The sequence below is a fragment of the Triplophysa dalaica genome, chromosome 9 (genome assembly GCF_015846415.1).
Source record: "Triplophysa dalaica isolate WHDGS20190420 chromosome 9, ASM1584641v1, whole genome shotgun sequence".
In the NCBI taxonomy this organism is placed as follows: domain Eukaryota; kingdom Metazoa; phylum Chordata; class Actinopteri; order Cypriniformes; family Nemacheilidae; genus Triplophysa; species Triplophysa dalaica.
The window spans coordinates 21,064,458-21,090,235 of record NC_079550.1 but is presented as its reverse complement, the minus strand read 5'-3'; the positions used below and the strand labels follow the sequence as shown (position 1 = coordinate 21,090,235).

Sequence of the window (25,778 nt, the reverse complement as noted above, 5' to 3'; positions counted from 1 at the left end):
TCTGTTTGTGAGTACATTAATACTCTCTTAATGTATATTTTATCCGACAGAAGTGACATAGCGTAGCGAATGTAAGGAGGTAGACTGACAGAATCACCTCAGAGGAGAGAGAGCACTGTCACTGTTTACATGAGTGATTCTTTCTTACGTTTACATTAAAGAATGTCATGATAAAGAAATGTTGGTGCTAATAAACAGTAGAAATGATATGAAGCACTTTTACAACAGCCTGAATTATAAATGAACGGTCCTTTGTTATATATTGTCGTTGATCCCAGTTTACCCCTTAAAGTGATAGTTCACCCAAAACTAAAATTCTTTCATCATCTACTCATCCTCATGTCAGTTTAAACCTTTATGACTTTCTTTCTTCTGCAGAACACAAAAGAAGATATTTTGAAGAATCAACGGTGGCACCCATTGACTTGCATTGGTTTTGTGCCCATACAATAGAAGTGAGAGGGTGCCGCTGGTGTTTCGGTTACCAACACTCTTCAAAATATCTTCTTTTGTGTTCTGCAGAAGATAGAAAGTCTTACAGGTTTGAAATGACAAGAAGATGAATAAATGATGACAGAATTCTTTATTTTTGGATGAAATATCACTTAAATGCTTATGTTGTCTGGTTTTCCTTTTGCCTTGTTACACAAAAGGTTGAAGTGAAACACACTTCAGCTTTAAATATATTTTTAAACCATATTTTTGACTATTCTTACGTTTACATCAGCCAGCATCAAAATGTAGGAACTATGTGGGTCTGTATCTGTTCAGATCGGCGTGTGGAACTCGATCACAGGCCTTAACCTGACAGACAGCAACAAAGACAAAAACACCAATGTGACGGACTCCATGGCCAACCAGATGCTCATCGTCACAACTATTCTGGTAAGAATTAACACACGATCAGTGCATATAAAACAATCTGCTGAAACTTATCAATGAAGTTATATTTGTATGCAGGAAAACCCCTACGTGATGCATAAGAAGTCTGATAAGCCTCTGTATGGAAACGATCGGTTTGAAGGCTACTGTCTGGATCTGCTGAAAGAGTTATCCAACATCCTGGGCTTTTCATACGAGGTCAAACTCGTGACTGATGGAAAATACGGAGCTCAGAATGATAAAGGAGAGTGGAATGGTATGGTCAGGGAACTGATAGATCATGTGAGTCACTTTATTTTTTATCAAGTGCGTTGTTTTGTTTTGTTGAGCATATCTGTTAGCTTAAAATAAGACTCTCTTCTTGCAAAATGAGCACAAAATGCTAATGACTCATCCTGCACCAAACAGATTTGTGTCCAATCAGATGTTTTCTATAATGTCCCAACTGCACCTTTAGCAATAACAAATCAGGTTTAAATATAACCTAAAGCCTATTGGCTACGTGTGTATGAAGGATTTCATTGGCTGTTCAATTTTCATTCATTTCAAACCAAACTACATCAAATATCTCACCGGGTTTGTTTCCAGGTGGCAGATTTGGCCGTGGCTCCGCTCACCATCACTTACGTGAGAGAGAAAGTCATTGACTTCTCAAAGCCGTTTATGACTTTGGGAATCTCCATTCTCCACCACAAACCTAACGGGACAAATCCAGGTGTGTTCTCGTTCCTGAACCCTCTGTCTCCAGACATCTGGATGTACGTGCTGCTGGCCTGCCTCGGGGTCAGCTGCGTTCTCTTCGTCATTGCCAGGTAACATCCATTTGAACCTTCAGATTCGATTCAGTCACCCATAACTCATTTAATTGTCATGTATGATCGCCGGTCATTTGCTCTGGTTTTGCTGCCCAGTGTTCTGTCAGGTGTTTGTGCGTTTGCTGCAGTATGGCGGTGGTTCAGAAATACTTGGCTCTTCTTTTACATCTGTTCAAAGTCATCCACTTTATCTGTTTTGGGTTTATTTGTGCTTTACAAGTCAAAGTGATGTTAAATGTCAATAATGCATATTCTCACTCTTATTCTGAACATTTCATTGGTGCTCTTTGTTTCTAACAAAATGTTTTTAGTCCCTCCACTCTCCTGTCCTGTCACCTTTGTTCACTGGTTTATTTTTATGTATTTTAATTTGAATTTACAAGTGTTAATAAACCAAAGTGTTGGATGGGATTGTAAAGGTGACAGTGTTTGTCTTTCTGCAGGTTTACACCGTATGAATGGTACAACCCTCATCCCTGCAACCCAGATTCTGATGTAGTCGAGAACAACTTCACTTTAATAAACAGTGTTTGGTTTGGAGTTGGAGCCCTGATGCAGCAAGGTGTGTGATTCTGCTTTACATCAACATTTATAAACACTCTACAGATTTCTATAATTCTGTCATACATCTAATTCTGTGTTTCATGGGCGAGATGTGGGTTTAAATGAAAGACATTAAGTATGTTTCATTTCTAACTGCTTGTTGTACAGGTATTTCATGGACAGGATCGGAGCTGATGCCAAAGGCTTTATCCACCAGGATTGTTGGAGGCATCTGGTGGTTCTTCACTCTCATCATCATCTCATCATACACAGCTAACCTGGCCGCCTTCCTCACTGTGGAGAGAATGGACTCGCCTATAGACTCGGCCGATGATCTGGCCAAACAGACCAAGATAGAGTACGGCGCTGTGAGGGACGGCTCCACCATGACCTTCTTTAAGGTTAAACAGCACACCTATTTTAAAATATATACTGTAATGGTTGATCTTCATAGAAAATATATATCATAACAAAAAAAAAATTGAGGGTTTGTGTACCCTTACAAAAAGAAAGTATACTTGAAGTTTATTTTGTATACTTATTGGAAGTTATCAATGTGCAAGAACTTTTTATTATAATATAAGTGTATATTTTATTAAGGCACTACTATGTTTTTATTTATTTGTATGTTTATATATGTTTATATATTAATTATTATTATTATTATTAGTATTAGTATTACAAATTATATATTATTTGTATGAGTGTTGTATTTTTTATTATTACTTTTAATTATTTTTAAATATTTAATATATTATAGCCCACTTTCTTGTCTTTTTAGTTTAGTTTTAAGAAGTAAGAAACTATCATATTTGACTAGTATATAGAAATAATAATTTTGTAATTTTGTAAGGGCAGGCCCTAAGTTATATATGTGTTGACCACATCTTAAACAACTGAACTGGTAAATCAAAAGGTTGCTGGTTCGATCCCAGCAGCCACCACCAGTGCGTCCTTGAGCAAAAGACACTTTACTCCATGTTGCTCAAGGGGGATTGTCCCTGTAATAAGTGCACTTTTTTTTGGATAAACGCGTCTGCCAAATGACAAAAAAAATGTAAAAAATGTAAACGAATAACTAGACACGCTGATGTATGTTGTATGATGTACACGATTAAAAAAAAAATTGCAAGATGGCAACACTTATCATGGATATGTATTTTTGTTTTTACTTCGTATTTTATTTAATTTGTAAATAATCAGAGTAATAAATGATTGTTTAAATGGAAACTTTATTAGATATACAAAATGAGATAGACATAAAATGACAAATAATATATATGATCAGGTGTAACACAGTGACTCAGAAGACAGAATTGGCACCTCATGAGAAGATCTGTGGGTTAAGTCTGTTATTTTGTGTTTTCTCTGTGCTGTTATGAATTTCATCATTCTTTTTATGTTTTTCTGTAACTCATTCTTTCCATCAGATTGGAATGCACTCCTACCCTCATGGGACGACTGTCATAGGTCTCTGGTAGATCAATCCTGATGAAATAGAGTCAGATATCATTATAAAACACAGACATACAACATCTCCGCTGCAATTGTGCTTCATACTGAATAAAAAGCAACCTTAGTCTGTTTATGACTGACACACAATAATAACATTGACATGCCATCATTATAGTGCATTAGTTATTTGACTGGCTCAACTGATCTGAAAAGCATTAAATGTAAACACCTTAATAAAATCTAAATGAGTTTGATCCAAATTAATTTTCTATCAGATTGGAAAGCATGATGTTGACATGACATTGGATCATGAACGTGAACACTTCAAATCTAACACACAAATCTCTTGGTAATACCACTGAATTTAAGGGATGGTTGTGGTGTTTTTGATTTAGGACCTTCAAAAAACTGAAACAAGATTTTTGCTGACTTTTCAAACAGGTGTAACTCTGTCGTTTTAGTCCGATTCTAACAAATCATACATCATTTTGAATGTTTTGCAATAGCGAATGCCAAAAATAAAACTCATAATGAAAAATTGTCAGGTCACATATACTACATGAAAGCTGTTAAATAAAAAATAAACAGCACTAGACCAGTTTACAGTTATCCCAACTTATCCCAACACAATTAATGTGTGAACATGGAAATAAATGATGACCACTCACTTTAGTGTCTCCAGTTTATACTGCGGATCATCCTTTAGATCAGAGATCAGCTTCACTCCTGAATCTCCTAGATTATTATGAGACAGATCCAGATGTCTCCGGTGTGAGGGGTTTGATCTCAGAGCTGAAGTCAGAGCAACACAACCTTCGTCTGTGATAGAACAGCTCCTCAACCTGTAAAGATCAATGACACACACACTTCACTCTCTCAGTTCACAACAGATAGTCTTCCTTTTGTTAGTTTATAGATAATTTAATGTTTTTAATTTGAATAAGGTGGATGCACACGTTAAATAAAAAAACATACTGATGACAACAAATCTAAAGGCATAAGATTGCAACATGATTGAATGATTTTGACACATAACTTGAGACAGAACTTACAAACATCCAAAACGACAGATGATGTGCTTAAACAATAGTCCAAACACAACATTCTGTCACCCCTGTTATCTAAATGTAAATAAATCTAAAAAAACAAATAAAAGCTAAGCTTGATCATATTATTTATAATCACAATTCCTGAACGATGAAGATGACTGTGTGCAATCATGTTTTTCCTCGATTCTATGATAAATGCAGGTTGTACCCTGCATTTCTTTAAAGAGAGAGGTGAGTTTCCTAATATAAAAATTAGTATTATTATACTTTCAGTTTGTTTTCTGATTAAATATGATTTATATACATTTATAATAAATGTTGATATTGATCCTTATACTATAGTAGTGAAGTGAAGTGAGACTGAACTTTTAGTCAGATATGGTGACCCATACCCAAAATGTGACCTCTGCTTTTAACCCATCCAGAGATTTGTGAACCCACACACAGCAAGTGGTGAACACACGTACACCTGGAGCAGTGGGCAGTGGCATCACTGGATCTCACAGTTGTTCTCTGTTTTGTTTGGTATTTTCCTTTCGTGTCTGATGTACTTATTAGTTCATTTGTCCCTTGCCTGTTTTTAAATTGTCTCATTACTAGTTTATCCCTTGCACCTGGTTAGCCCTTGTTATCCCTTGTATTTAATCCCTGTGTTTTCCTTAGTTTGCTGTCGGTTATTGTTTATGTTTCATGTGGTTAAAGTTCCTGTGTTTGTTCCTGTTTTAAATTATTAAAGTTTTCGCTGGGATATTCTGTAAGCTCTTTGTGTGCTTATACTTCGCCAACACGTGACAGAATAACCGACCATAAAAATTGATTATCTGCGGCACAACGTCTCTCCTTCCGGAGCCCGCTGCCTAGCCGGTCCCATCCGGCCTCCCTCTATCATCCTGGACTCAGCCCAAGTATTTTTTGGGAGAGAGCCATATGGGTGGGATCCCCGATTGGCTAGACCGGTCGCCAGACCTCCCGAGGGGCCGGCGCCCTCCAGGCATCCCGAGCTGGACATATCGTCCCGGAGGCCTCCCAACGCCTGTTTATGTTTCGTGTGGTTAAAGTTCCTGTGTTTATTACTGGTTTAAATTATTAAAGTTCTCGTTGGGATATTCTGCAAGCTCTTTGTGTGCTTATACTTAGCCAACAAGTGACACTGGAATGCCTGGGGAGCAAGTAAAAATCCTAGATACTTTATTTTTTTTAACTTTACTATAGTATACTATAGTGTTTAATACAGTTTCCTTCAAGGTTACTACAATTTTCTATAGCATATACAATAGTTCATGACACTATTACATCTGAGTCTTCAGGTTAACTGGACTTTTGACAGGTCATCGTAAAGATGCTCAAAGAGAGTAAAATTCTCGAAAAATAAACTCTCAGATCAACTCTAGAGATGAAATTCATTTGTTTATATTTACTTAACAGGATTCCGTATATGCGAGTCCGCATCTAGTTATATGGGCTAAATGCAGCCAGAAAACACTCAAAATAGACTAAAAATAAGTATTTAGACTGAATTCAGTAACTTAATTTGTTAAAGTCTGACTGTGTCGAGTGTGTTTCCTGTAAACAGATGTTAATGTGTTCAAGTGATGTAAAAGTCTCCTGTTTGACATCATTATCAGAACTTCAGTATGATGTTATTAAGGAACAAAATTCACAACAACAGAAGAATAGAAAACACTTCACATAACATTACCACAGTGTCTCCAGTTTACAGAGAGGATTCTTCAGTACATCACAGATAAGCTTCACTCCTGAATCTCCTACATTATTCAGAGACAGATTCAGATCTCTCAGGTGCGAGGGGTTTGATCTCAGAGCTGAAGTCAGAGCAGCACAACCTTCATCTGTGATCTTACACCTCCACAACCTGTAAAGAACAATCACAAACACTTCAGTCTCTCACTTCAGCAATAATGACATTATTAAATAAACATTAGGGGTTTGTGATATTGTCAAAAAAGATCTCTAAAATTCTCTCTGAAATTTTGCAGATAACGAAGGCGGCGATATTTTGTATTTTTTCAGAGATCGCAATAGTCTTATACTGTACTTGCTTTGTTACTGTGATTTGATTGTTGATATCATTAATGAAAACAACAGATTCATAAAGATTCATTTAGTTCTTGTTTGCCCCTTCGTGGGATTATTATTTCGTGTTTAATAAATATTGTTTTTACCCCTTCACTACTGCCTGCGTTTGGGTTCTGTCCGACCAAGCGTGACACAATGAACTGACCATAAAGAGCCCAGCAGACAGCTACGGCCAAGTCGAGCTTGGCGTTCGGAAGCCACCATGCCCACGTCTTGCTCGGTCTTAAGCAGAAGGGGACGTTAGCTATGGACTTTCTGGCGACAGTGCGCTCCTCGGGGTTCAAGCAGACAGAGCTGAAGGTTATTTTTAACAGCTGCATTGACGAACCCTTAGGACTCACTGAGATCGCATTTAACGCATGTAACATTCACTTTTTTTTTAAAATGTCTATATAGGCAAAATTGACTTGTAAATGATCAACTAACAATTACAATCTGTTTAGGTTCTTTATTTGAAGAAAAAATCTAACAATACAAGAATACAAGAAATTTTACTTACTGAAAAAGTTGTGCTGCTTAAAGTGCTTCACTGAGCTTCTTAATAATGCTAAAGTCTGACTACCTGGGGCCCAGGTCAGGAAGGAGACAGAATGGCTTAACCAACTATTTGCTTGCCGTCTCACGTTACAGAATACACAAAATATACAACAGGTAATAATCCCTTCTCACAAACGACATAAAATAGATACTGTGTCTGTCCCCCGGATTAGCAAACATAAGATAATGCGTAAACCTCTTGAAAGTAATTTAATAAATGTTAAACAAATCAAACATGAACTAAATACAGATAATCAACTGTTACGACTCGGATTGCTTAATATTAGATCTGTGTCAAATAAATAACTTTTTGTTAACGATATGATCATAAAATAGACATGCTCTGTTTGACAGAAACATGGCTAAAGCCAGATGATTATATTACTCTAAATGAATCCGTTCCCCAAGATTATTACTATAAACACGAGCCACGTCTAAAAGGTAGAGGGGGAGGTGTCGCTGCACTTTACAATAATTATTTTATCATCTCTCAAAAGTCTAATTTTAAATACAATTCTTTTGAAGTCATGGTACAACATGACTTCGTATCAACACCTAATTTATTCTAGCTATTGTATATAGGCCTCCAGGGCACCACAAAGACTTTATTAAATAATTTGGTGGGTTCTTATCAGAACTAGTACTGGCTGCAGATAGAGTCCTTTTCGTTGGTGACTTTAACATCCATGTAGATAATGATACAGATGCCTTGGGAATGGCTTTCAAAGACACTCTTAACTCCATGGGCGTTAGTCAACATGTGTCAGGACCCACTGATTTTCGTAATCATACTTTAGATCTAATACTATCTTACGGTATAAATGTGGACGATGTTAAAATCGTTCAGCAGAGTGACGACATTTCGGATCATTATCTGATATTTTGTTTGCTTCACTGGCCGACGACTGCAAATCAAACTCCTAGTTACAAATATGGTAGAACGATTACTTCAACTACCAAAGATGCGTTTCTCGATAATCTGCCTGAATTGTCTCAAATTTCTAGCATGAGTAAAAACTAGTGGTGGGCCGTTAACGGCGTTAACGCAGTGAGACTCTTATCGCGCGTTAAAAAAAATGTCGGCGTTAATCTATTCTCAAAGTTGGGTTGGGAGCTGGGTCTATACTACGTAAGCTATGATGACTTTCACCTTGATATTTTAGCGCGGATGTATACCAGCTTAACTGCACTGTACGGGGCGAGAACAAGATTTTTCAACTCGCGTGATTCGCGTCATTCGCGCCGCCTCATCATCTCATAACCAGGGCTTCATTCGCGCGATTCGCGCAGCAAGTAGGTCTATTGGCACTTTGCATTAACATATAAATCACTCACGCTTGACACGCCATTCGCGTTTGGTCTGAACACAACATAATGTTACTGTGAAATTACCGCATCAACATGCGTGCTAACATGGATGCAGCTATGAAGCCGCCGGGTTTGCTTCAGGGAATATTAATTTTTAAGAAGCTTCCCAATAGAAACATCGACAAGACTAAGGTTGTTTGCACCTTGTGCAATGCGGAATTGGTTTAAAAAAAACACTTTCTCTCAACAGGTAGTGGTCTAGCTTTAGTTGAAACCAGTAACTTTGTATTGAGATCTAATGTATTATGGCTCCTGTATGACAGGTCGCTTGTTGCTCCCCTCACTCTTTCTAAGTCGCTTTGGATAAAAGCGTCTGCTAAATCAGCGGTTCTCAATCCTGGTCCTCGCGACCCACCGCTCTGCATGTTTTTTGTATCTCTCTTGTTTAACACACCTGATTTAAATCTCTAGCTCATTAGAAGAGAGCTTAATGAATGAACCGCGTTCCGATTGACGTGTTCCCTGAACTGTGTTCATTGCTCTCTACTCCCTGCACACATGAAATTGGCTGACGTTAATTTAAGAACACGAAGAACAAAACTTACTACGGAAGATTGAAGGGTAATTTAACCGTAATTTTGAGATTTGTGCAACATTATCCACATTTCGAACGGGATTTATGGCAGAATATCTAGTGATGTTTACTTCGCAGGGCTCTTATGGGCGTATTAAACAAACCTCCGAAGCGGTAGGAGAAGCATACAAAATATGCAGAGCAGGGGGTCGCGAGGACCAGGATTGGGAACCGCTGCGCTAAATGACTAAATGTAAATGTACTGTAGGAGCTCTTCCAGTCTCAAGTACCACCTAAATGCAAAGCATCCCTTAGCTAATGCGGAAGTAAACACAAGTTCATCTTATTGAACATAATTTAATTATCATCACCAATTATCATAGTAGAACAGCTTTCTCAAGCAGTTTGTGATGCATTTTGGAAACAGGAGATGAGCCCCTGGTCTAATGCGCCACCTGGGTTGAGAAACCCGTTCTCAAAGACTTACTTTTAGTCATTATTTGGGTAGCACACATATTCTGAATGCCTTCGGCAGAATTCAAATGAGCCATTTTAATCTAGATTAATCTAGATTAAAACATGTTAAAACATGTTCGGGCCCGGTCCTCTCTCGTCAACTGTCTTGTCGATCGTCCTCTTATGCTCCCAATCTCCACCGTGAGATATCTGGGACCGGTGTGCGCACAGTTTATTCAAACTATCAAGCACGCCACCGGCCCCGCCTCACAGCTCTCGTCAGGTCTTCCTAACCACAATTGTATAAAACAACTTTGATGCCATAGTTCACAAAGGACTGGTGGGAAATGTGCATTGATACTCCTTCATTCTTCATAATGTTCTTTATGTGGTTTAGGTGAAGTGTCTTTCCCGTGTCCCAGCGCGAAATCCGGCGGGTTTTCCCAGATCGCATCATATGTCTAGTCAGTAACAATGACAGGTGAAAACACGCAGGTCGCTTCGTGAGCATATCAAACTCTAATGAAGGGATTTATAAATTGCCCTCATTATAATCCGACAAAATGACGGACGGCCTTTAGATTTTTCCGTCACTGGGAAAAAAATCTGTCAATGTCAGAGAATTTTCGGTTAACGCGACCTCTGCTACACACACGTACAAGAATATCTGGACCACGGAGAAACAGAGGGGGTCCGCCCTTCACAATCTCTGATTGTTACTTTGTGTTGGTGTTTCCTACTTCTGGATTACCTTGTTCCTGTCTCCCTTGTGTCTTGGACTTATTATTCGGATTGTACTGGACCCTTTTTTGTTTTGTCCCCTCGTGGGGAGTTTCCTGTTTGTGAGTCTTGTTTAGTTCTTGTTTGCGGCTTTGAAATCAAGTCTATATGGATTTATTCTTTTGTGACAGTATTCATAAGGAAAACAATAAATAACTCCTCCAGTAAAATCACTCGCTGTAAACTGTGTGTTCACACGCACAAGCACAACTGCACCCTGAGCAGACACTGAGCTTACAGAGACAGAGCGATCGGCTGAAATATTAAAGGAGTAGTTCACGAGTAGAGTCTGTCATCATTTAAACACCTCTTGTCATTTCAAACCTGTATGACTTTCTGTCTTCTGCAGAACACAAATGAAAAAGATTTAGAAAGATTTAGATTTTTTGATAAAACAACAGCACAGCCCCCCATTCACTTCTATAGCAACCAATTCAAGTGAAAAGGGGGGCTGTTAACAACATTCTTCGAAATATCTTCCTTTTTGTTCTGCGGAAGAAAGAAAGTGACACAGGTTTGAAATGACAAGATACGAGTAAATGATGAGAGCATTTTCATTTTGAAGGTGAACTACTCCTTTAATCTCACTCTTTCTCTAGTGGTCAACACATCACACTCTGAATGTGCACACGCAGTACTTGACTACAGTATTCATGAACGCTGTTTTTTATTGGTGCTTGAAAGTAAGTGACATTGTGAGTAAGTGTAAGTGGCTGTGATGCGATGATAAAACGATTTTCAATGCATCTTTTTCCTATACAATTTTTTTTTTTTGTGTGTGACTATTAAAATCAAAGTATTTGTCATAATCCAGACTGATTTTACTTCTAATATCCTTTATTAATAAAACAAATGGAAGTGATAACACACGTCAACCGGAAGGTTACATTTGCCAGCATTGCAAAGAACCAGCAAGAAAAGAGTGACTGCCCTCATTGCTCTGTAGTAGTAATATTTCATTATACATGTAATTATAGTCATCATCACATGACCAGCATTTACGTTGCATCTCGTCTCGTTTTCGTCACGTGATAAAGATTCGTTGATGACCATATTTCGTCATAATTTTCGTTGACGATAGCAACACTAGCTATAGGAAATGATTTATTAATGCTGACTTTACACTAGTGCGCATTCTTTTAAAAACACAGAACTTTTGCCACGGTTAAGCCTAGCATTTACATTTCTTTTGTAAAGAAATGTAAATGGGGTTTGAGTTTGTCGAACCCCAAAAACGGAAACTGCTGACCCAGTTTTAGTTGAAAAACTCAGGGGTTGTGTAAACAGAGACGTCAGAATACGCAGGCGTGGTTGCACACATTCGCTCACTGATTGGTCATCTGTATCATTGTGTTTGCTTCTCTGATTTGTTAAATCCGTCATATGAGCCCTAACACTACCTAAAGACGACAATGACCAGCCTCGCAATGACCGTGGCCCTGTCCCAGATGGCACACTTGGTGACGTTAGGAAGTGCACACCCATAGGGCACTAGGCACGAGTCCACAAGGGTACATGGAAGCCCATTTTGGGAAAGGCTTGAGGTTGTCACATCGGAAAGAGGAAGCAGTGCTTTCTAATCACTCTCACGGTACTTTGATGTCATATGCTGATCGTCTGTGATGCCCCGCGTGAAGTCGACAGAAGACCGCATCGAGAGCACAAAGACGGCGCTTCTGAGCTCTAAAATGATGAATGGGACACCGCAAGTCCACGTCATGTGCGGCATTTGCGACGCAGCCGTGTAAACAACGAACCTTTTGACTTCATGAATTGCTGCGTACACTGATGGAGCCGGTGACATTACAGCAGAGAGAATCAAGAGCCGTATGCTTTTAAATCGCTCTCTCAGTACTGTGATGTCATCCGTCGATTGGTCTGCCTGGCGCCGGATGAAATAAAAAAAGCCTAATAACATGGATTTCCTCATCTATCCACATGAAGACTTCTTTGCTTTTCCTCGCCATCATGTTCATTCTGTACTGGCCGCCCGGTCTGTAACTAGTAACCAAAGTTGCGTTTGAAATCGCATTTTATGACAGTATGTACTGAATTTGAATAAGAACCAACCTATTGACCATTAAAGCAGTAACTAATGTTCTTTGTAGTATGTATGGGGGTAGTAGAAATACATTTCTGAGATACTGCATTCTCCATGTTTTATGGTCATGTGACCCGTATACTCCTTGACCTATGATGTATTAACAACAACTTGTACGCTGCCGTTAAAACAAGTTAAATTTAGTTACGTGAAATTCCTTTATGGGTACTTACATTTGAAAACGGATATCCGCCTTATAGTTATACGCTATTTTTGTTTAGATCATTTTGAAATTTGATCGTTGCTCAGCTCCCGTGCCCTAATGGGATAGTGTCCATCCAATTCACTCTCACAAACCTCGGCCCAAACAGAAGACCACCCAGGTATTTCTCGCCTACTTTTTTTTTTCCATACTGAGGTTTCGGACATACTTCTAGTGACTCATACTCAGTTCACCTACTGTATAGTGAGGAAGTAGGCGATTTCGAACACATGGCAACTGTCATCGACAACCAACTTGTATGCATGCCCATTAGTGATGCGCGGATGGCGGTTAAATCCACGTGCACTGCGGATGATCCTCGGGTCGGGTTGGTCGGGTAATAAAAAAATACATTGTTAATTGCGGGTGGGTCGCGGGTATATGATATCATATACAATATTAACAATAAAAAAAAAAAAAAAAAGGAATATGTTTTAAAGGCATTTTTTTTCATGCGCTAATTTGCAGTAATTTAAAAGAAATGCGCGCATGGCGGCGGTAGAGGACGTTCTATTTCTTAAAGCAGAAATGGAGGCAAAACAGATCCGAGAGAAATTTAAAAAGGGAGAATTAAAAACAAAACAAAAGGTAGGAGAGAAAAGTACCGTGTGGGAGCATTTTAGCGAAGTGTTAAAAAGGATGAATCAAGTGCTGGCTATGTAATATGCAACGACTGTGAGGCACTTTATGTATATAAAAGCCATAAATCTGGTACCTCTTATATGGTACATCATGTGTGTGCTAAATCGAAAGATTAGATTTAAGCATTTACAGACAAAGACAGTGCTTGAAAATTGACTGAGTAATTAAAGTGATGATCGGGTCCGGGTCGGGTGCGGATATCTATGTCAGAGAAATTATACGTGCGGGCGGGTGGATAACTTATTTGAAGCAGCGGATGCGGGTGACATTTTAGCTTATCCGGGCATCTCTAATGCCCATATAACTGTTTACATTTGTGTGCGCATACCCAGTGTGCCTGAATGGTCATGTGACCTGTGTTTTCGGTAGTCTAGTGTAAACGTAGTTTTTTTTCCCGAAACGCGTTTGGAACAGCACTATTAACGAGGACCGTTTTCATTTTAAAACACTGTATTTGTGCAAAAACGGGGTAGTGTTAACAGCACCTGAGCCTCTGTACATGTGTGACTATCAGATCTTACTTCAGTGTCTCCAGTTTACAGAGAGGATTCTTCAGTACATCACAGATCAACTTCACTCCTGAATCTCCTACTTTATTATCAGACAGATCCAGATGTCTCAGGTGTGAGGGGTTTGATCTCAGAGCTGAAGAGAGAGCAGCACAACCTTCATCTGTGATATTACACACCCAGAGCCTGTAGAGAACAAGAACACACACTTCAGTCTCTCACTTCAGCAATAATGACATTATTAAATAAACATTAGGGGTGTGTGATATTGTCAAAAAAGATCTCTAGATATATTTCTGAAATGCAGATAATGAAAGCGGCGATATGTTTTATTTTTTTCAGAGATTGCAATAGTCTTATACTGTACTCGCTTTGTTACTGTGATTTGATTGTTGATATCATTAATGAAAACAGATTTATAAAGATTCTCTCATCAAACTGTCATCATTTACTCGCCCTCATGTCATTTTAAACCTGTCTGACTTTCTAACTTCTGCAGAACTTAGAAGAAGATATTTGAAATAACGCTGGAAACCAAACAACATTGAACCCTATTAACTTTCATTTTAATGAGACATTTCTCAAAAATATTTGTTAGTCGTATACAGGTTGCCTTTTTGTTGGTCTCTCGACGTTGTGTCGAGAACGACAGATGGGGTTCGCCCTTGAGAACCAATCAACTCTGACTACGTTGAAATTTGGCGAATGAAATTTGCATGCCGGGTTCCGCCCCCGTATATCCGGTATAAAAGGAAGCCGCGTGCAACATTCATTTACCTTTTGCTCTTCAGAGCCTTGGCTCATGACTACGAACAGAGCGAATTCTTCTTCTTCTACATGGCCGGATCTACGACGTGTTGCAGCGGATCGTCCCTACCTGCAGCGACCTTCCCCTGGGCGTCTCGGCGGTTCCAGAGGTGTTAGAGGTTTTTTCCACTCACGGACCGTTCCAGTGAAACCAGCTCCGGCTCCCTTACTTCCCTCGATGGTGGGGCAGCCAAGGACTACGTCGAGACCCCCCGGGGGGAACCTGGGGGGGAATCGGCCACGCCTACCGCCCAAAGCGCGTAAGACTTCGGCATCACTGGTGTCGAAAGTTTGCGATGCCGCGGGCCAGGCTGCCTCCTCTCTCTACGCCATGGACATCCTGCAGGTCCGACAGGCCAAAGCGTTGAGAGAGCTCCACGAGGGTAAGGCCGACCCGGGTATAATGCAGGATCTCCGTGCCGCCGCTGACAGCGCTCTACGGGCGACCAAGGCGGCAGCACGGGCCCTGGGTCGGACGATGTCCACGGTAGTGCTCCAGGAGAGACACCCCCGGCTATACCTTGTGCAGAAGAGTGACACCAAGACCAAGGAAGTCCGCTTTCTTGATGCACCCATCTCGCAGGGTGGGTTGTTGGTAACACCGTCGAGGACTGAGGACCTGCTCTCTCAGGGGAAGGCCACGTTCTGGCATCCCAGATCAGACCTCTGGAACAACCATGACGAGAAGATCCTGAGATGGCTACTCCCCCTCTATGGCAGAGACCATCACCCAGGCTAGGGCCCCATCTACTAGAAGGTTACACGCCTCTAGACAGCGCCTCTTCTCGTCCTGGTGTCTTTCTCAATGAGAAAGACCCACTGAGGTGCTTGATCAGGATTGTGTTGTCCTTCTCACGAGACTGGAGACTAACATCTCCCCTCCACACTGAAAGTGTATGTAGTCGCTATCGCCAGTCATCACGAATCAGTTTTGAAAGTTTCCAGGGCAACACGACCTGGTCACCAGCTTCCAAAGGGGCGCGAGAGGGCGGAAGCCGCATCATCTCCGCTCCATTCCCTCTTGAGAGCCCCCCGGAGGTTCCGATCTTCCTCACCTGAGTAAGACAGCCCTCCTGTTGGCGCTTGCTTCCGTCAAGAGGGTAGGGGACATCCAAGCATTCTCTGTGTCCCCGGATTGCCTTAAATTCGGCCCTGGCAAACTCTCACGTTATCTTGAGACCCAGGCCCGGATACTTGCCCAAAGTTCCCACTTCTCCCTTCGGGGACCAAGTGGTGGACTTGCAGGCGCTCCCCATCGGGGAGGAAGACCCAACACCATCCGTGTTGTGTCCTGGACCGCACGCAGAGCTTCAGTAGCTCTGACCAGCATGTTTGTGTTGGAGGACAGCAGAAGGGTAAGGCTGTCTCCAAGCAGAGGCTGGGTCACTGGGTCGTGGATGCCGTTACGATGGCATTCCTATCTCTGAATCTCCCATGCCCACTGAGGGCTTACTCCACACGGGGTATTGCCACCTCCTGGGCACTGGCCAGAAGCGACTCTCTAGCAGACATCTTTAGAGCTGCGGGTTGGGCTACGCCCAAATACCTTCGCAAGGGTTAACAACCTTCGCGTAAACCCGGTGTCAGCCCACGTCCTGCGTGGCGACATGTAGGACTGGCATCCGGGGGGCGTTTGCCTTCCCACCCTCCAAGAGGTTGGGCCAGTGTGCTACCTACCTTTTCTTCTTACCCAAACACATGGCTAAGAAAATTGGTACCTCACCAACCGTCCTTCTTACCCAGACACTGGTTAAGAACAGGCATTCCATCCATCACTAAGCAAGCCCCCCCTGGGGGTTGGCTGGGCAGAGCAGCCTTCCCCCTTTGGCCGGGACACCATATGACCTATCACAGATAGTTCTAACCAGCAAGGTGCTATCAGACGCAGTTACTTTACTTCCGTGTTTTTGTTTGTGATTTGTTTTGTTCGCCGGCGGTCGGCAGTGAGGGGCCGCCGGCTGTTATTATTTATATAAAAACTTTATTTTAAATGTCTGCCGGTTCCCGCCTCCTTCCTTTTATTGAACCTCGTTACAACAATGTTTTCGTGAGTTGACAGAGCTCCAGGTCTGCAACACCAGTAGTTATCACTGCTCCGCTTCTCTATGCACATGACAAACAACATAAAACTTGCTTAACTGCTTATTGTTATTGTCCGTAATGTTTGTTAGTTTCCTTGTGTTAGTGATAATGGCAGAGCTCTCGTTCTTTAAGTGTGCCCTGCAACATTTTCCTTACTTTCATTTTATTCCAACGGTTTTGTACAGTGTTTTTATAGACTTCAACACTAGGAAATCGTTTAATAAAAACATTTTTTATTAAATTGTTATGAGATTAAGTCGTTTACGTAAGTACAGCATGATGTAAATGCGTGTGCTGCAGTCAGACACAGAGATGAGCAGCCTAATGCCGTCAGTTAAACGGAGTGGATGTAGCCGCGGATCATGAGAGAAGATGAAAACGATGGACAACTTTTTCGTGAATAATGTTAAGTTATGTACTGATCCGTCCGAAATTCATAAGCAATGCTCTGACACGGAGCCAACAACCTCCCAGGTTATGTCAAGCCCTGGTCCATTTATCTTGAGATCTTTTAAGTAATTTTCAGTTCAGTGAAGCACTTTAAGCAGCAAAACTTTTTAAGTAAGTAACCTTTCTTGTAGATTTTTGCTTCAAATAAAGAACCTAAACAGATTGTAATTGTTAGTGAATCAAGTCTCCTATATGGACATTTAAAAACTTTTTTACTGGTAAAACCAGTTCAATGTTAAAGGCGTTAAATGCGTTAAATGCGATGCGGTCTAAAATTTGGGTGCACCTAACTTTTGTGCTGGTGCACCTAAGAGAAAAAGTAAGGCGCACCGGTGTAGCCAGTGCAAAAAGTTAGTCTCAAGCCCTGCCTCCAGTAACATCACTCGTTGTATGCTGTGTGTTCACTCGCACAAGCACCACTGAACCCGAGCAGACACTGAGCTGACAGAGACAGAGCGATCGGCTGAAATATTAAAGGAGTAGTTCACGAGTAGAGTCTGTCATCATTTACACACCACTTGTCATTTCAAACCTGTATGACTTTTTGTCTTCTGCAGAACACAAATGAAAATATTTTGAAAAATTTTGACAAAACAACAGCGCAGCCCCCCATTCACTTCTATAGTAACCAATGCAAGTGAATAGGGGGCTGTTAACAACATTCTTCAAAATATCTTCCTTTTTGTTCCGCGGAAGAAAGAAAGTGACACAGGTTTGAAATGACAAGATACGAGTAAATGATGAGAGCATTTTCATTTTGAAGGTGAACTACTCCTTTAATCGCACTCTTTCTCTAGTGGTCAACACATCACACTCTGAATGTGCACACTCAGTACTTGACTACAGTATTCATGAACGCTGTTTTTTATTGGTGCTTGAAAGTAAGTGACATTGTGAGTAAGTGTAAGTGGCTGTGATGCGACGATAAAACGATTTTCAATGCATCTTTTTCCTATACAAATTGTATTTTTCTGTGTGACTATTAAAATCAAATATTTGTCATAACCCAGACTGTTTTTACTTCCAATATCCTTTATTAATAAAACAAATGGAAGTGATTTCACACGTCAACTGGAAGGTTACATTTGCCAGCATTGCAAAGAACCAGCAAGAAAAGAGTGACTGCCCTCATTGCTCTGTAGTAGCATAGTAAATTAATGAAGATTTTTTTTGCACAAAGCACTAGAGCTAGAGAGGTTTAAAGTTTGGTAACACAGGCCAAACACTACGATCACGTGTATAAATCATCTGTTGTCCTCTTAAAAAAAAAATCATGCAAGTGCAGTTCATCATGAAAAGGCAGGAAACTGACAAAAGACATTCATGTTACATACAGATGGATAAATTTGGGCCATATAATTTTTACACTCCCTAAATTTGTTTAAATGTTTTTAATTTGTGTGTTTTTCCTTTTTTACTTTACAATAGTGGTATATTTGTCCAACTTAATACAGTGAGGAAAATAAGTATTTGAACACCCTGCTATTTTGCATGTTCTCCCACTTAGAAATCATGGAGGGGTCTGAAATTGTCATCGTACAGTTGTGTTCAAAATTATTCAACCCCCACTGAAATTGATTGTTTTGGTCGGTTTGACATTGATTATGATCATTCAGTCATCCTGCTTACAATTAAATCAAAGAGGCACGTGTAGGTCAGACAAATATAACATAACATTTATAATGAAATAACCACAAATGTCTTTTCTGAGCTCACATCATTATCAGTTTTATTCAACTCCCAAGTGACATTCAATCTCACTTAGTACAACATCCTTTTACAGTTATAACAGCTTTTAAACGTGAAGCATAGCTTGACACAAGTGTCTTGCAGCGATCTACGGGTATCTTCGCCCATTCATCATGGGCAAAAGCCTCCAGTTCAGTCACATTCTTAGGCTTGCGCACTGCAACTGCTTTCTTTAAGTCCCACCAGAGGTTCTCAATCGGATTTGAGTCTGGTGACTGATGGCCACTTCAAAATGTTCCAGCCTTTAATCTGCAACCATACTCTAGTGGACTTGGAGGTATGCTTGGGATCATTGTCCTGTTGAAAGGTCCAACGTCTTCCAAGCCTCAGATTTGTGACGGACTGCATCACATTGTCATCCAATATCTCCTGGTACTGAAGAGAATTCATGGTACCTTGCACACGCTGAGCCTCCCAGTACCTGCAGAAGCAAAACAGCCCCAAAGCATGATTGACCCCCCGCCATGCTTCACAGTAGGCAAGGTGTTCTTTTCTTCTTCTTCCTCCTCCAAACATAACGTTGATCCATGGGCCCAAACAGTTCTGATTTTGTTCATCAGTCCACAGAACACTATCCCAAAACTTCTGTGGTTTGTCCACATGACTTTTGGCATACTGCAGTCGACTCTTCTTATTCTTTGGGGACAGCAAGGGGGTGCGCCTGGGAGTTCTGGCATGGAGGCCTTCATTACGCAGGGTGCGCCGTATTGTCTGAGCAGAAACTTCAGTACCCACATCTGACAAATCTTTTCTCAGTTCCTCAGCAGACACACAGGGACTTTTCTCCACTCTACACTTCAGGTAGCGCACAGCAGTCGAAGTCAGCGTCTTCTTTCTGCCACGACCAGGTAGCGTTTCAACAGTGCCCTTTGCCTTGAATTTGCGAATGATACTTCCTATGGTGTCTCTTGGTATGTTTAACATCTTTGCAATCTTCTTATAGCCATTGCCCTTCCTGTGAAGAGTAATCACCTGTTCTCCCTGGACCATTCTCTTGACCTCACCATGTTTGTAACCACACCAGTAAATGTCTAGAAGGAGCTGAGTATCACAGTCATTTTAAAGCTGCCTAATTGGTGCTTATTAGGCTTTATTGCTGCTCCCTGATATCCACAGGTGTTTTCAATACCTGATTGAAAACACTTCATTGAACCTCTGTTCTTCAGAGTGGTAGTCTTTAAGGGGTTGAATAATTATGTCAATGAAGAATTCACAAAAGAAACATTTACTACTGTATTACAAAACTAATTGATGTCATTTTAGTTGCATATGGTTCTTTAAGAAGTCCTTGTAGGATTTCATTCTGAATACAATTACAAATGTACACTAAATTCCCTAAAACCATTTACAGCATTGGGGGTTGAATAATTTTAAACACAACTGTAGGTGCATGTCCACTGTGAGAGACATAATCTAAAAGAAAAATCTAGAAATCACAATGTATGATTTTTTTCAACTATTTATTTGTATGATACAGCTGCAAATAAGTATTTGAACACATGTCTATCAGCTAGAGTTCTGACCCTCAAAGACCTGTTAGTCTGCCTTTAAAATGTCCACCTCCACTCCATTTATTATCCTAAACTAGATGCATCTGTTTGAGGTCGTTAGCTGCATAAAGACACCTGTCTACCCCATACAATCAGTAAGAATCCAACTACTAACATGGCCAAGACCAAAGAGCTGTCCAAAGACACTAGAGACAAAATTGTACACCTCCACAAGGCTGGAAAGGGCTACAGGGAAATTGCCAAGCAGCTTGGTGAAAAAAGGTCCACTGTTGGAGCAATCATTAGAAAATGGAAGAAGCTAAACATGACTGTCAATCTCCCTCGGACTGGGGCTCCATGCAAGATCTCACCTCGTGGGGTCTCAATGATCCTAAGAAAGGTGCGAAATCAGCCCAGAACTACACGGGAGGAGCTGGTCAATGACCTGAAAAGAGCTGGGACCACTGTTTCCAAGGTTACTGTTGGTAATACACTAAGACGTCAGGGTTTGAAATCATACATGGCACGGAAGGTTCCCCTGCTTAAGCCAGCACATGTCCAGGCCCATCTTAAGTTTGCCAATGACCATTTGGATGATCCAGAGGAGTCATGGGAGAAAGTCATGTGGTCAGATGAGACCAAAATTTTACTTTTTGTTCATAATTCCACTAAACGTGTTTGCAGGGAGAAGAATGATGAGTACCATCCCAAGAACACCATCCCTACTGTGAAGCATGGGAGTGGTAGCATCATGCTTTGGGGGTGTTTTTCTGCACATGGGACAGGGCGACTGCACTGTATTAAGGAGAGGATGACCAGGGCCGTGTATTGCGAGATTCTTGGGAATAACCTACTTCCCTCTGTTAGAGCATTGAAGATGGATCGAGGCTGGGTCTTCCAACATGACAATGCCCCGAAGCACACAGCCAGGATAACCAAGGAGTGGCTCTGTAAGAAGCATATCAAGGTTCTGGCGTGGCCTAGCCAGTCTCCAGACCTAAACCCAATAGAGAATCTTAGGAGGGAGCTCAAACTCCGTGTTTCTCAGCGACAGGCTAGAAACCTGACTGATCTAGAGAAGATCTGTAAGGAGGAGTGGACCAAAATCCCTCCTGCAGTGTGTGCAAACCTGGTGAAAAACTACAGGAAATGTTTGACCTCTGTAATTGCAAACAAAGGCTACTGTACCAAATATTAACATTGATTTTCTCAGGTGTTCAAATACTTATTTGCAGCTGTATCATACAGATTTTTTTTTAGATTATGTCTCTCACAGTGGACATGCACCTACGATGACAATTTCAGACCCCTCCATGATTTCTAAGTGGGAGAACATGCAAAATAGCAGGGTGCTCACTGTAACTGTAGTACAACTGCAGTAGAAACTATCATGTTTTTAAACTTTACTATAGTGAACTATAGCATTTGCAATTGAAAATTGCAGTGCCCTTGTAGTAAATTGATAAACACTGTATACTAAAGTATTTTTTGTCTGAGTGTTCAATTTAACAGGACTTTTATTTTGACGGTTCTTTGGGAAGACGCTTGAGTTTTTGTGTTAGCCGATAGCTTCAATCAAACACGTAAAATAAACTCTCAGAGCAACTCTGGAGATGAAGTTCATTTGTTCATATCCATATACAGTGCAGTCGCAGATAAATCCTCGTCCATCACTCGTGTTGTTTGTTTAACTGTGCACTCCACTCCGCATCTATAAAGCATCAGACGAAATAACGTTATAACATTTTGTCTCGTCTCGTTTTGGTCAATTGAAGAGTCATTTTAGCATAGTTTTTATTTAGAAAACCAAATTTAGTCTCGTTTTTATTTGTCAACAATATTTCATTATACATGTAATTTTAGTCATCATCACATGACCAGCATTTACGTTGCATCTCGGCTCGTTTTCGTCACGTGATAAAGATTCGTTGACGACCATATGATGAGATGATTTACTAATGCTGTGTTTACACTAGTGAGCTTTCTTTTAAAAACGCAGAACTTTTGCCATGGTTACTTCTAGCATTTACATTTTTCGGAGTTTGTCGAACCCCAAAATCGGAAACTGCAGACCCAGTTTTAGTTGAAAAACTCAGGGGTTGTGTAAACAGAGACTTCAGAATACGCAGGTGTGGTTGTACACATTCGTTCACTGATTGGTCATCTGTATCATTGTGTTTGCTTCTCTGATTTGTTAAATCCGTCATATGAGCCCTAACACTAACTAAAGACGACAATGACCAGCCTCACAATGACCGTGGCCCTGTCCCAGATGGCACACTTGGTGACGTTAGGAAGTGCAGACCCATAGGGCACTAGGCACGAGTCAAAAAGGGTACATGGAAGCCCATTTTGGGAAAGGCTTGAGGTTGTCACATCGGAAAGAGGAAGCAGTGCTTTATAATCGCTCTCACAGTACTTTAATGTCATACGCTGATCGTCTGTGATGCCCCGCGTGAAGTCGACAGAAGACCGCATCGAGAGCACAAAGGCGGCGCTCGAGAGCAGACTTTTGAGCTCTAAAAAGATGAATGGGACACCGCAAGTCCATGTGAAGTGCTGGGTACACTGATAGAGCCGTTGACATTACAGCAGAGAGAAACAAGAGACGTATGCTTTTAAATCGCTCTCTCAGTACTGTGATGTCATACGTCGATCGGTCTGCTTGGCGCTGGATAAAATCAAAAAAGCCTAATAACATGGATTTCCCATCTATCCACACAAAGACTTCTTTGCTTTTCCTCGCCATCATGTTCATTTTGTACTGGCCGCCCGGTCTGTAACTAGTAACCAGTGTTGGGTGTAACTGTAATTAGATTACTTATCCACTGAAAAAGTAGAGTAATGCATTACTGTTCGTTTTTAGGTTACTTTATTAGTTACTTATAATGTACTTGCGTTACATAAAATTAATTGAACTGTTTTAAATAAATCATTATTTAGTCTTAAATCTAAATCTATCATCTAAAGGTAAAAGCCCCTTTAAAATCGTTAGTGGTAGTGGAGTTGCATGTGATTACGCGCCAGTTTGCTCCGTAACGGTGTTGTTGTTTGAAGTGGAAGATGTCGGACTCGGCAGAAGCGATTGGCTGTTTTAACAAATGGAAATATTCCATTTACTGCGGTAAAATGTAATCTATGTCCTGGGGAGAAAAACTATCGGCCGCTGTCATTAGCACAAGTAATTTACTGAAGCACCTGACTAGGCTGCATGGACAAACACTTTTAAGTGATCCACCATGTTCATCATCATATAGCAGTGCGGCCACCCCTGCTAAGCACGCAAAACTGGATTTTACATCGGCAGCGCAGAAAGTGTCTGAAGGTGAGCTTAAAAAAATGATTGCAGGTTACATAGTAGAAGAGATGCTACCGCTGCTAACTGTAGAATCGCCGTCTTTTAGGCGCATAATACACAACATACCAGTGTGTGCCAAAAAAGCCGCTCTGCCTGATCGAAAGACGTTTTCGTCTTACTTAGACAACTGTTACACTGAAATGGAAATGGAGCTTAAAGGGACATTTGAGAGTTTGGAATACATTTCCACGACTGCCGACATTTGGGCCAGCCATAATAAAAGCTTTATCGGAATGACATTACATTGGAGACACGTATGATGTTATCGGCAATGAAATCGAGCAAGTCCATTCGGCTTATGGACTTAATTCTAAAGGGACAGCTACCGTGACAGACAACGGGTCCAATTTTATCAAAGCTTTTAGAGTGTTCAAAGAATCTGATTCTGATGATGAATCAGAAGTTGAAGAGGTGACATTTACTGATGTTGAGCATACTCTCACCACAGACTCTGATGGACAGTTTTCTCTTCCTCCACACTTAAGGTGTGCATCACACACACTGAACTTAATTTTTCATGATGTCGAGAGATGGCTTCAAGCAAATGAGTCAAAAGCCCTCTACAGAAGTGCAATTTCAAAGTGTTCTGCGCTGTGGACAAAAGCAAATCGTTCTTCTGTGGCTTCAGAGTTAATAGAGAAGTTTTGGCTTAGGATGACAGCATCTCTCCCTGATGTCATTGTTCAGGTAATCTAATATTTATACAAATTGCTCAATCCTTTGTTAACCCTTGGCTTAAATACATTTTTGTATTATCATTGTATTATTATTTTGTAGTATTTTATGTCAAACTCTTATGTTTTAGTGTCTGAAAAGGGTCTGATGTGTTTTTTTTCTCGTAGGCAATCAAGGTACGATTTTCCACTATGATGGACCAAAAGGAAGCTCTCCTGGGTGCAGTCACTTTGCCAAAAAAGAAAAAAAGACATGGTTAGGGCAATGCTTACTATAGAGTGCTGTGGGTTGCCTCTTGAAGACCGACAGTATAATGCTCAAGATCACAAGAAGCCTGCTGACTCCACTGATGACTTTTTTTCATTTGAGTAGGAGGAGGACTGTACATACTCTGCTGAAACAGAGGTGGAATATTTGAAATCTGCAGGGTCTGAGCTGGGTGTTCTTAGACAGTTTCCCAGGATTAAGGCCATTTCACTGAGGTACAACACAGCCACATCATCAAGCGCACCAGTGGAAAGGCTTTTTATCCTGGGCAATCTTGTGCTCATTCCGGGACGGAACAGACTGTCAAGCAAACGTTTTGAGATTTTTAAATAAATGAGATACAACCATTTTTTCAAAAACAAGGCAGCATTGTCAGCTGAGTAGTACATATGAGATTTTGCTGAAAAACATATCACTACATACAGTAGGCATGAACTATGGTGCTCACAGCTTTGAAAAGAAGAAAACATTTCCAGCTTGATATTATGCCGTAATTGTATAGTTTTTGTTATTCAGATATTTTTCTGAGGTATTCTGTTTGTTAACTAAAGGTTTCAGTGAAGTAGAAATTAGTTCATTTCGTAAGAACACATAACTGCATACATTATGTATGCTTTGAAAGAAAGTCTCATGTTTACAGTTTATACTTGTCATGTTTAACTTTTCTTAAGTTAAGCTTTTTTGTGTTTTTTATGTAACTTAATAATTAATAATTTTTTATTCATAAATTTTGTAGAGATATTATAACTGTTAACTAAAGAAGGTTACCTTTAAGTATTAAAGTATGTTTTAATAAAGATAAAATGTTTTAAAAAGCTTAAAGGCTAAACTATTCTATACTTGTATCACACTGAAGGGACTTATTTCGCGATAACAGACAGGTGCTTGTACATTATCTCTCTTAGTACACATCTACTTGCCACATGACAAAATCATAAAATGTGAATATG

At 40.5% G+C, this 25,778-nt stretch overlaps 2 protein-coding genes across 5 annotated transcripts in view; one reads left to right on the top strand and one right to left on the bottom strand.

The window, feature by feature from the left end:
• Positions 1 to 580: 580 nt before the first annotated feature.
• LOC130429043 (glutamate receptor ionotropic, kainate 1-like) lies at positions 581 to 2,750 on the top strand. Its single transcript, XM_056757400.1, has 5 exons — positions 581 to 885; positions 961 to 1,164; positions 1,471 to 1,694; positions 2,141 to 2,259; positions 2,409 to 2,750. The coding sequence occupies exons 1-5, from the start codon at positions 850 to 852 to the stop codon at positions 2,708 to 2,710; spliced, it is 885 nt and encodes a 294-aa protein (XP_056613378.1). The 5' UTR covers positions 581 to 849; the 3' UTR covers positions 2,711 to 2,750.
• Positions 2,751 to 3,455: 705 nt separating this feature from the next.
• Positions 3,456 to 25,778, bottom strand: part of LOC130429042 (NACHT, LRR and PYD domains-containing protein 12-like) — a 50,065-nt gene continuing 27,742 nt past the window's right edge. For all 4 annotated transcript variants that reach the window (XM_056757396.1, XM_056757398.1, XM_056757397.1 and 1 more), the window contains 4 exons: positions 13,963 to 14,136; positions 6,444 to 6,617; positions 4,364 to 4,537; positions 3,456 to 3,728 (listed from right to left, as the gene is read on the bottom strand). In XM_056757396.1, the coding sequence (XP_056613374.1) occupies positions 3,638 to 3,728; positions 4,364 to 4,537; positions 6,444 to 6,617; positions 13,963 to 14,136 (613 nt within the window). In that variant the 3' untranslated portion in view covers positions 3,456 to 3,637. The remainder of the gene's footprint in view (positions 3,729 to 4,363; positions 4,538 to 6,443; positions 6,618 to 13,962; positions 14,137 to 25,778) is intronic.

Bases quoted from the DNA above. Each gene is read 5' to 3' on its own strand.
- LOC130429043 (XM_056757400.1), top strand. From the start codon at position 850: ATGGCCAACCAGATGCTCATCGTCACAACTATTCTG. The intron at 886-960 runs GTAAGAATTAAC...ATTTGTATGCAG, and splicing joins TCATCGTCACAACTATTCTG to GAAAACCCCTACGTGATGCA. The intron at 1,165-1,470 runs GTGAGTCACTTT...GTTTGTTTCCAG, and splicing joins TCAGGGAACTGATAGATCAT to GTGGCAGATTTGGCCGTGGC.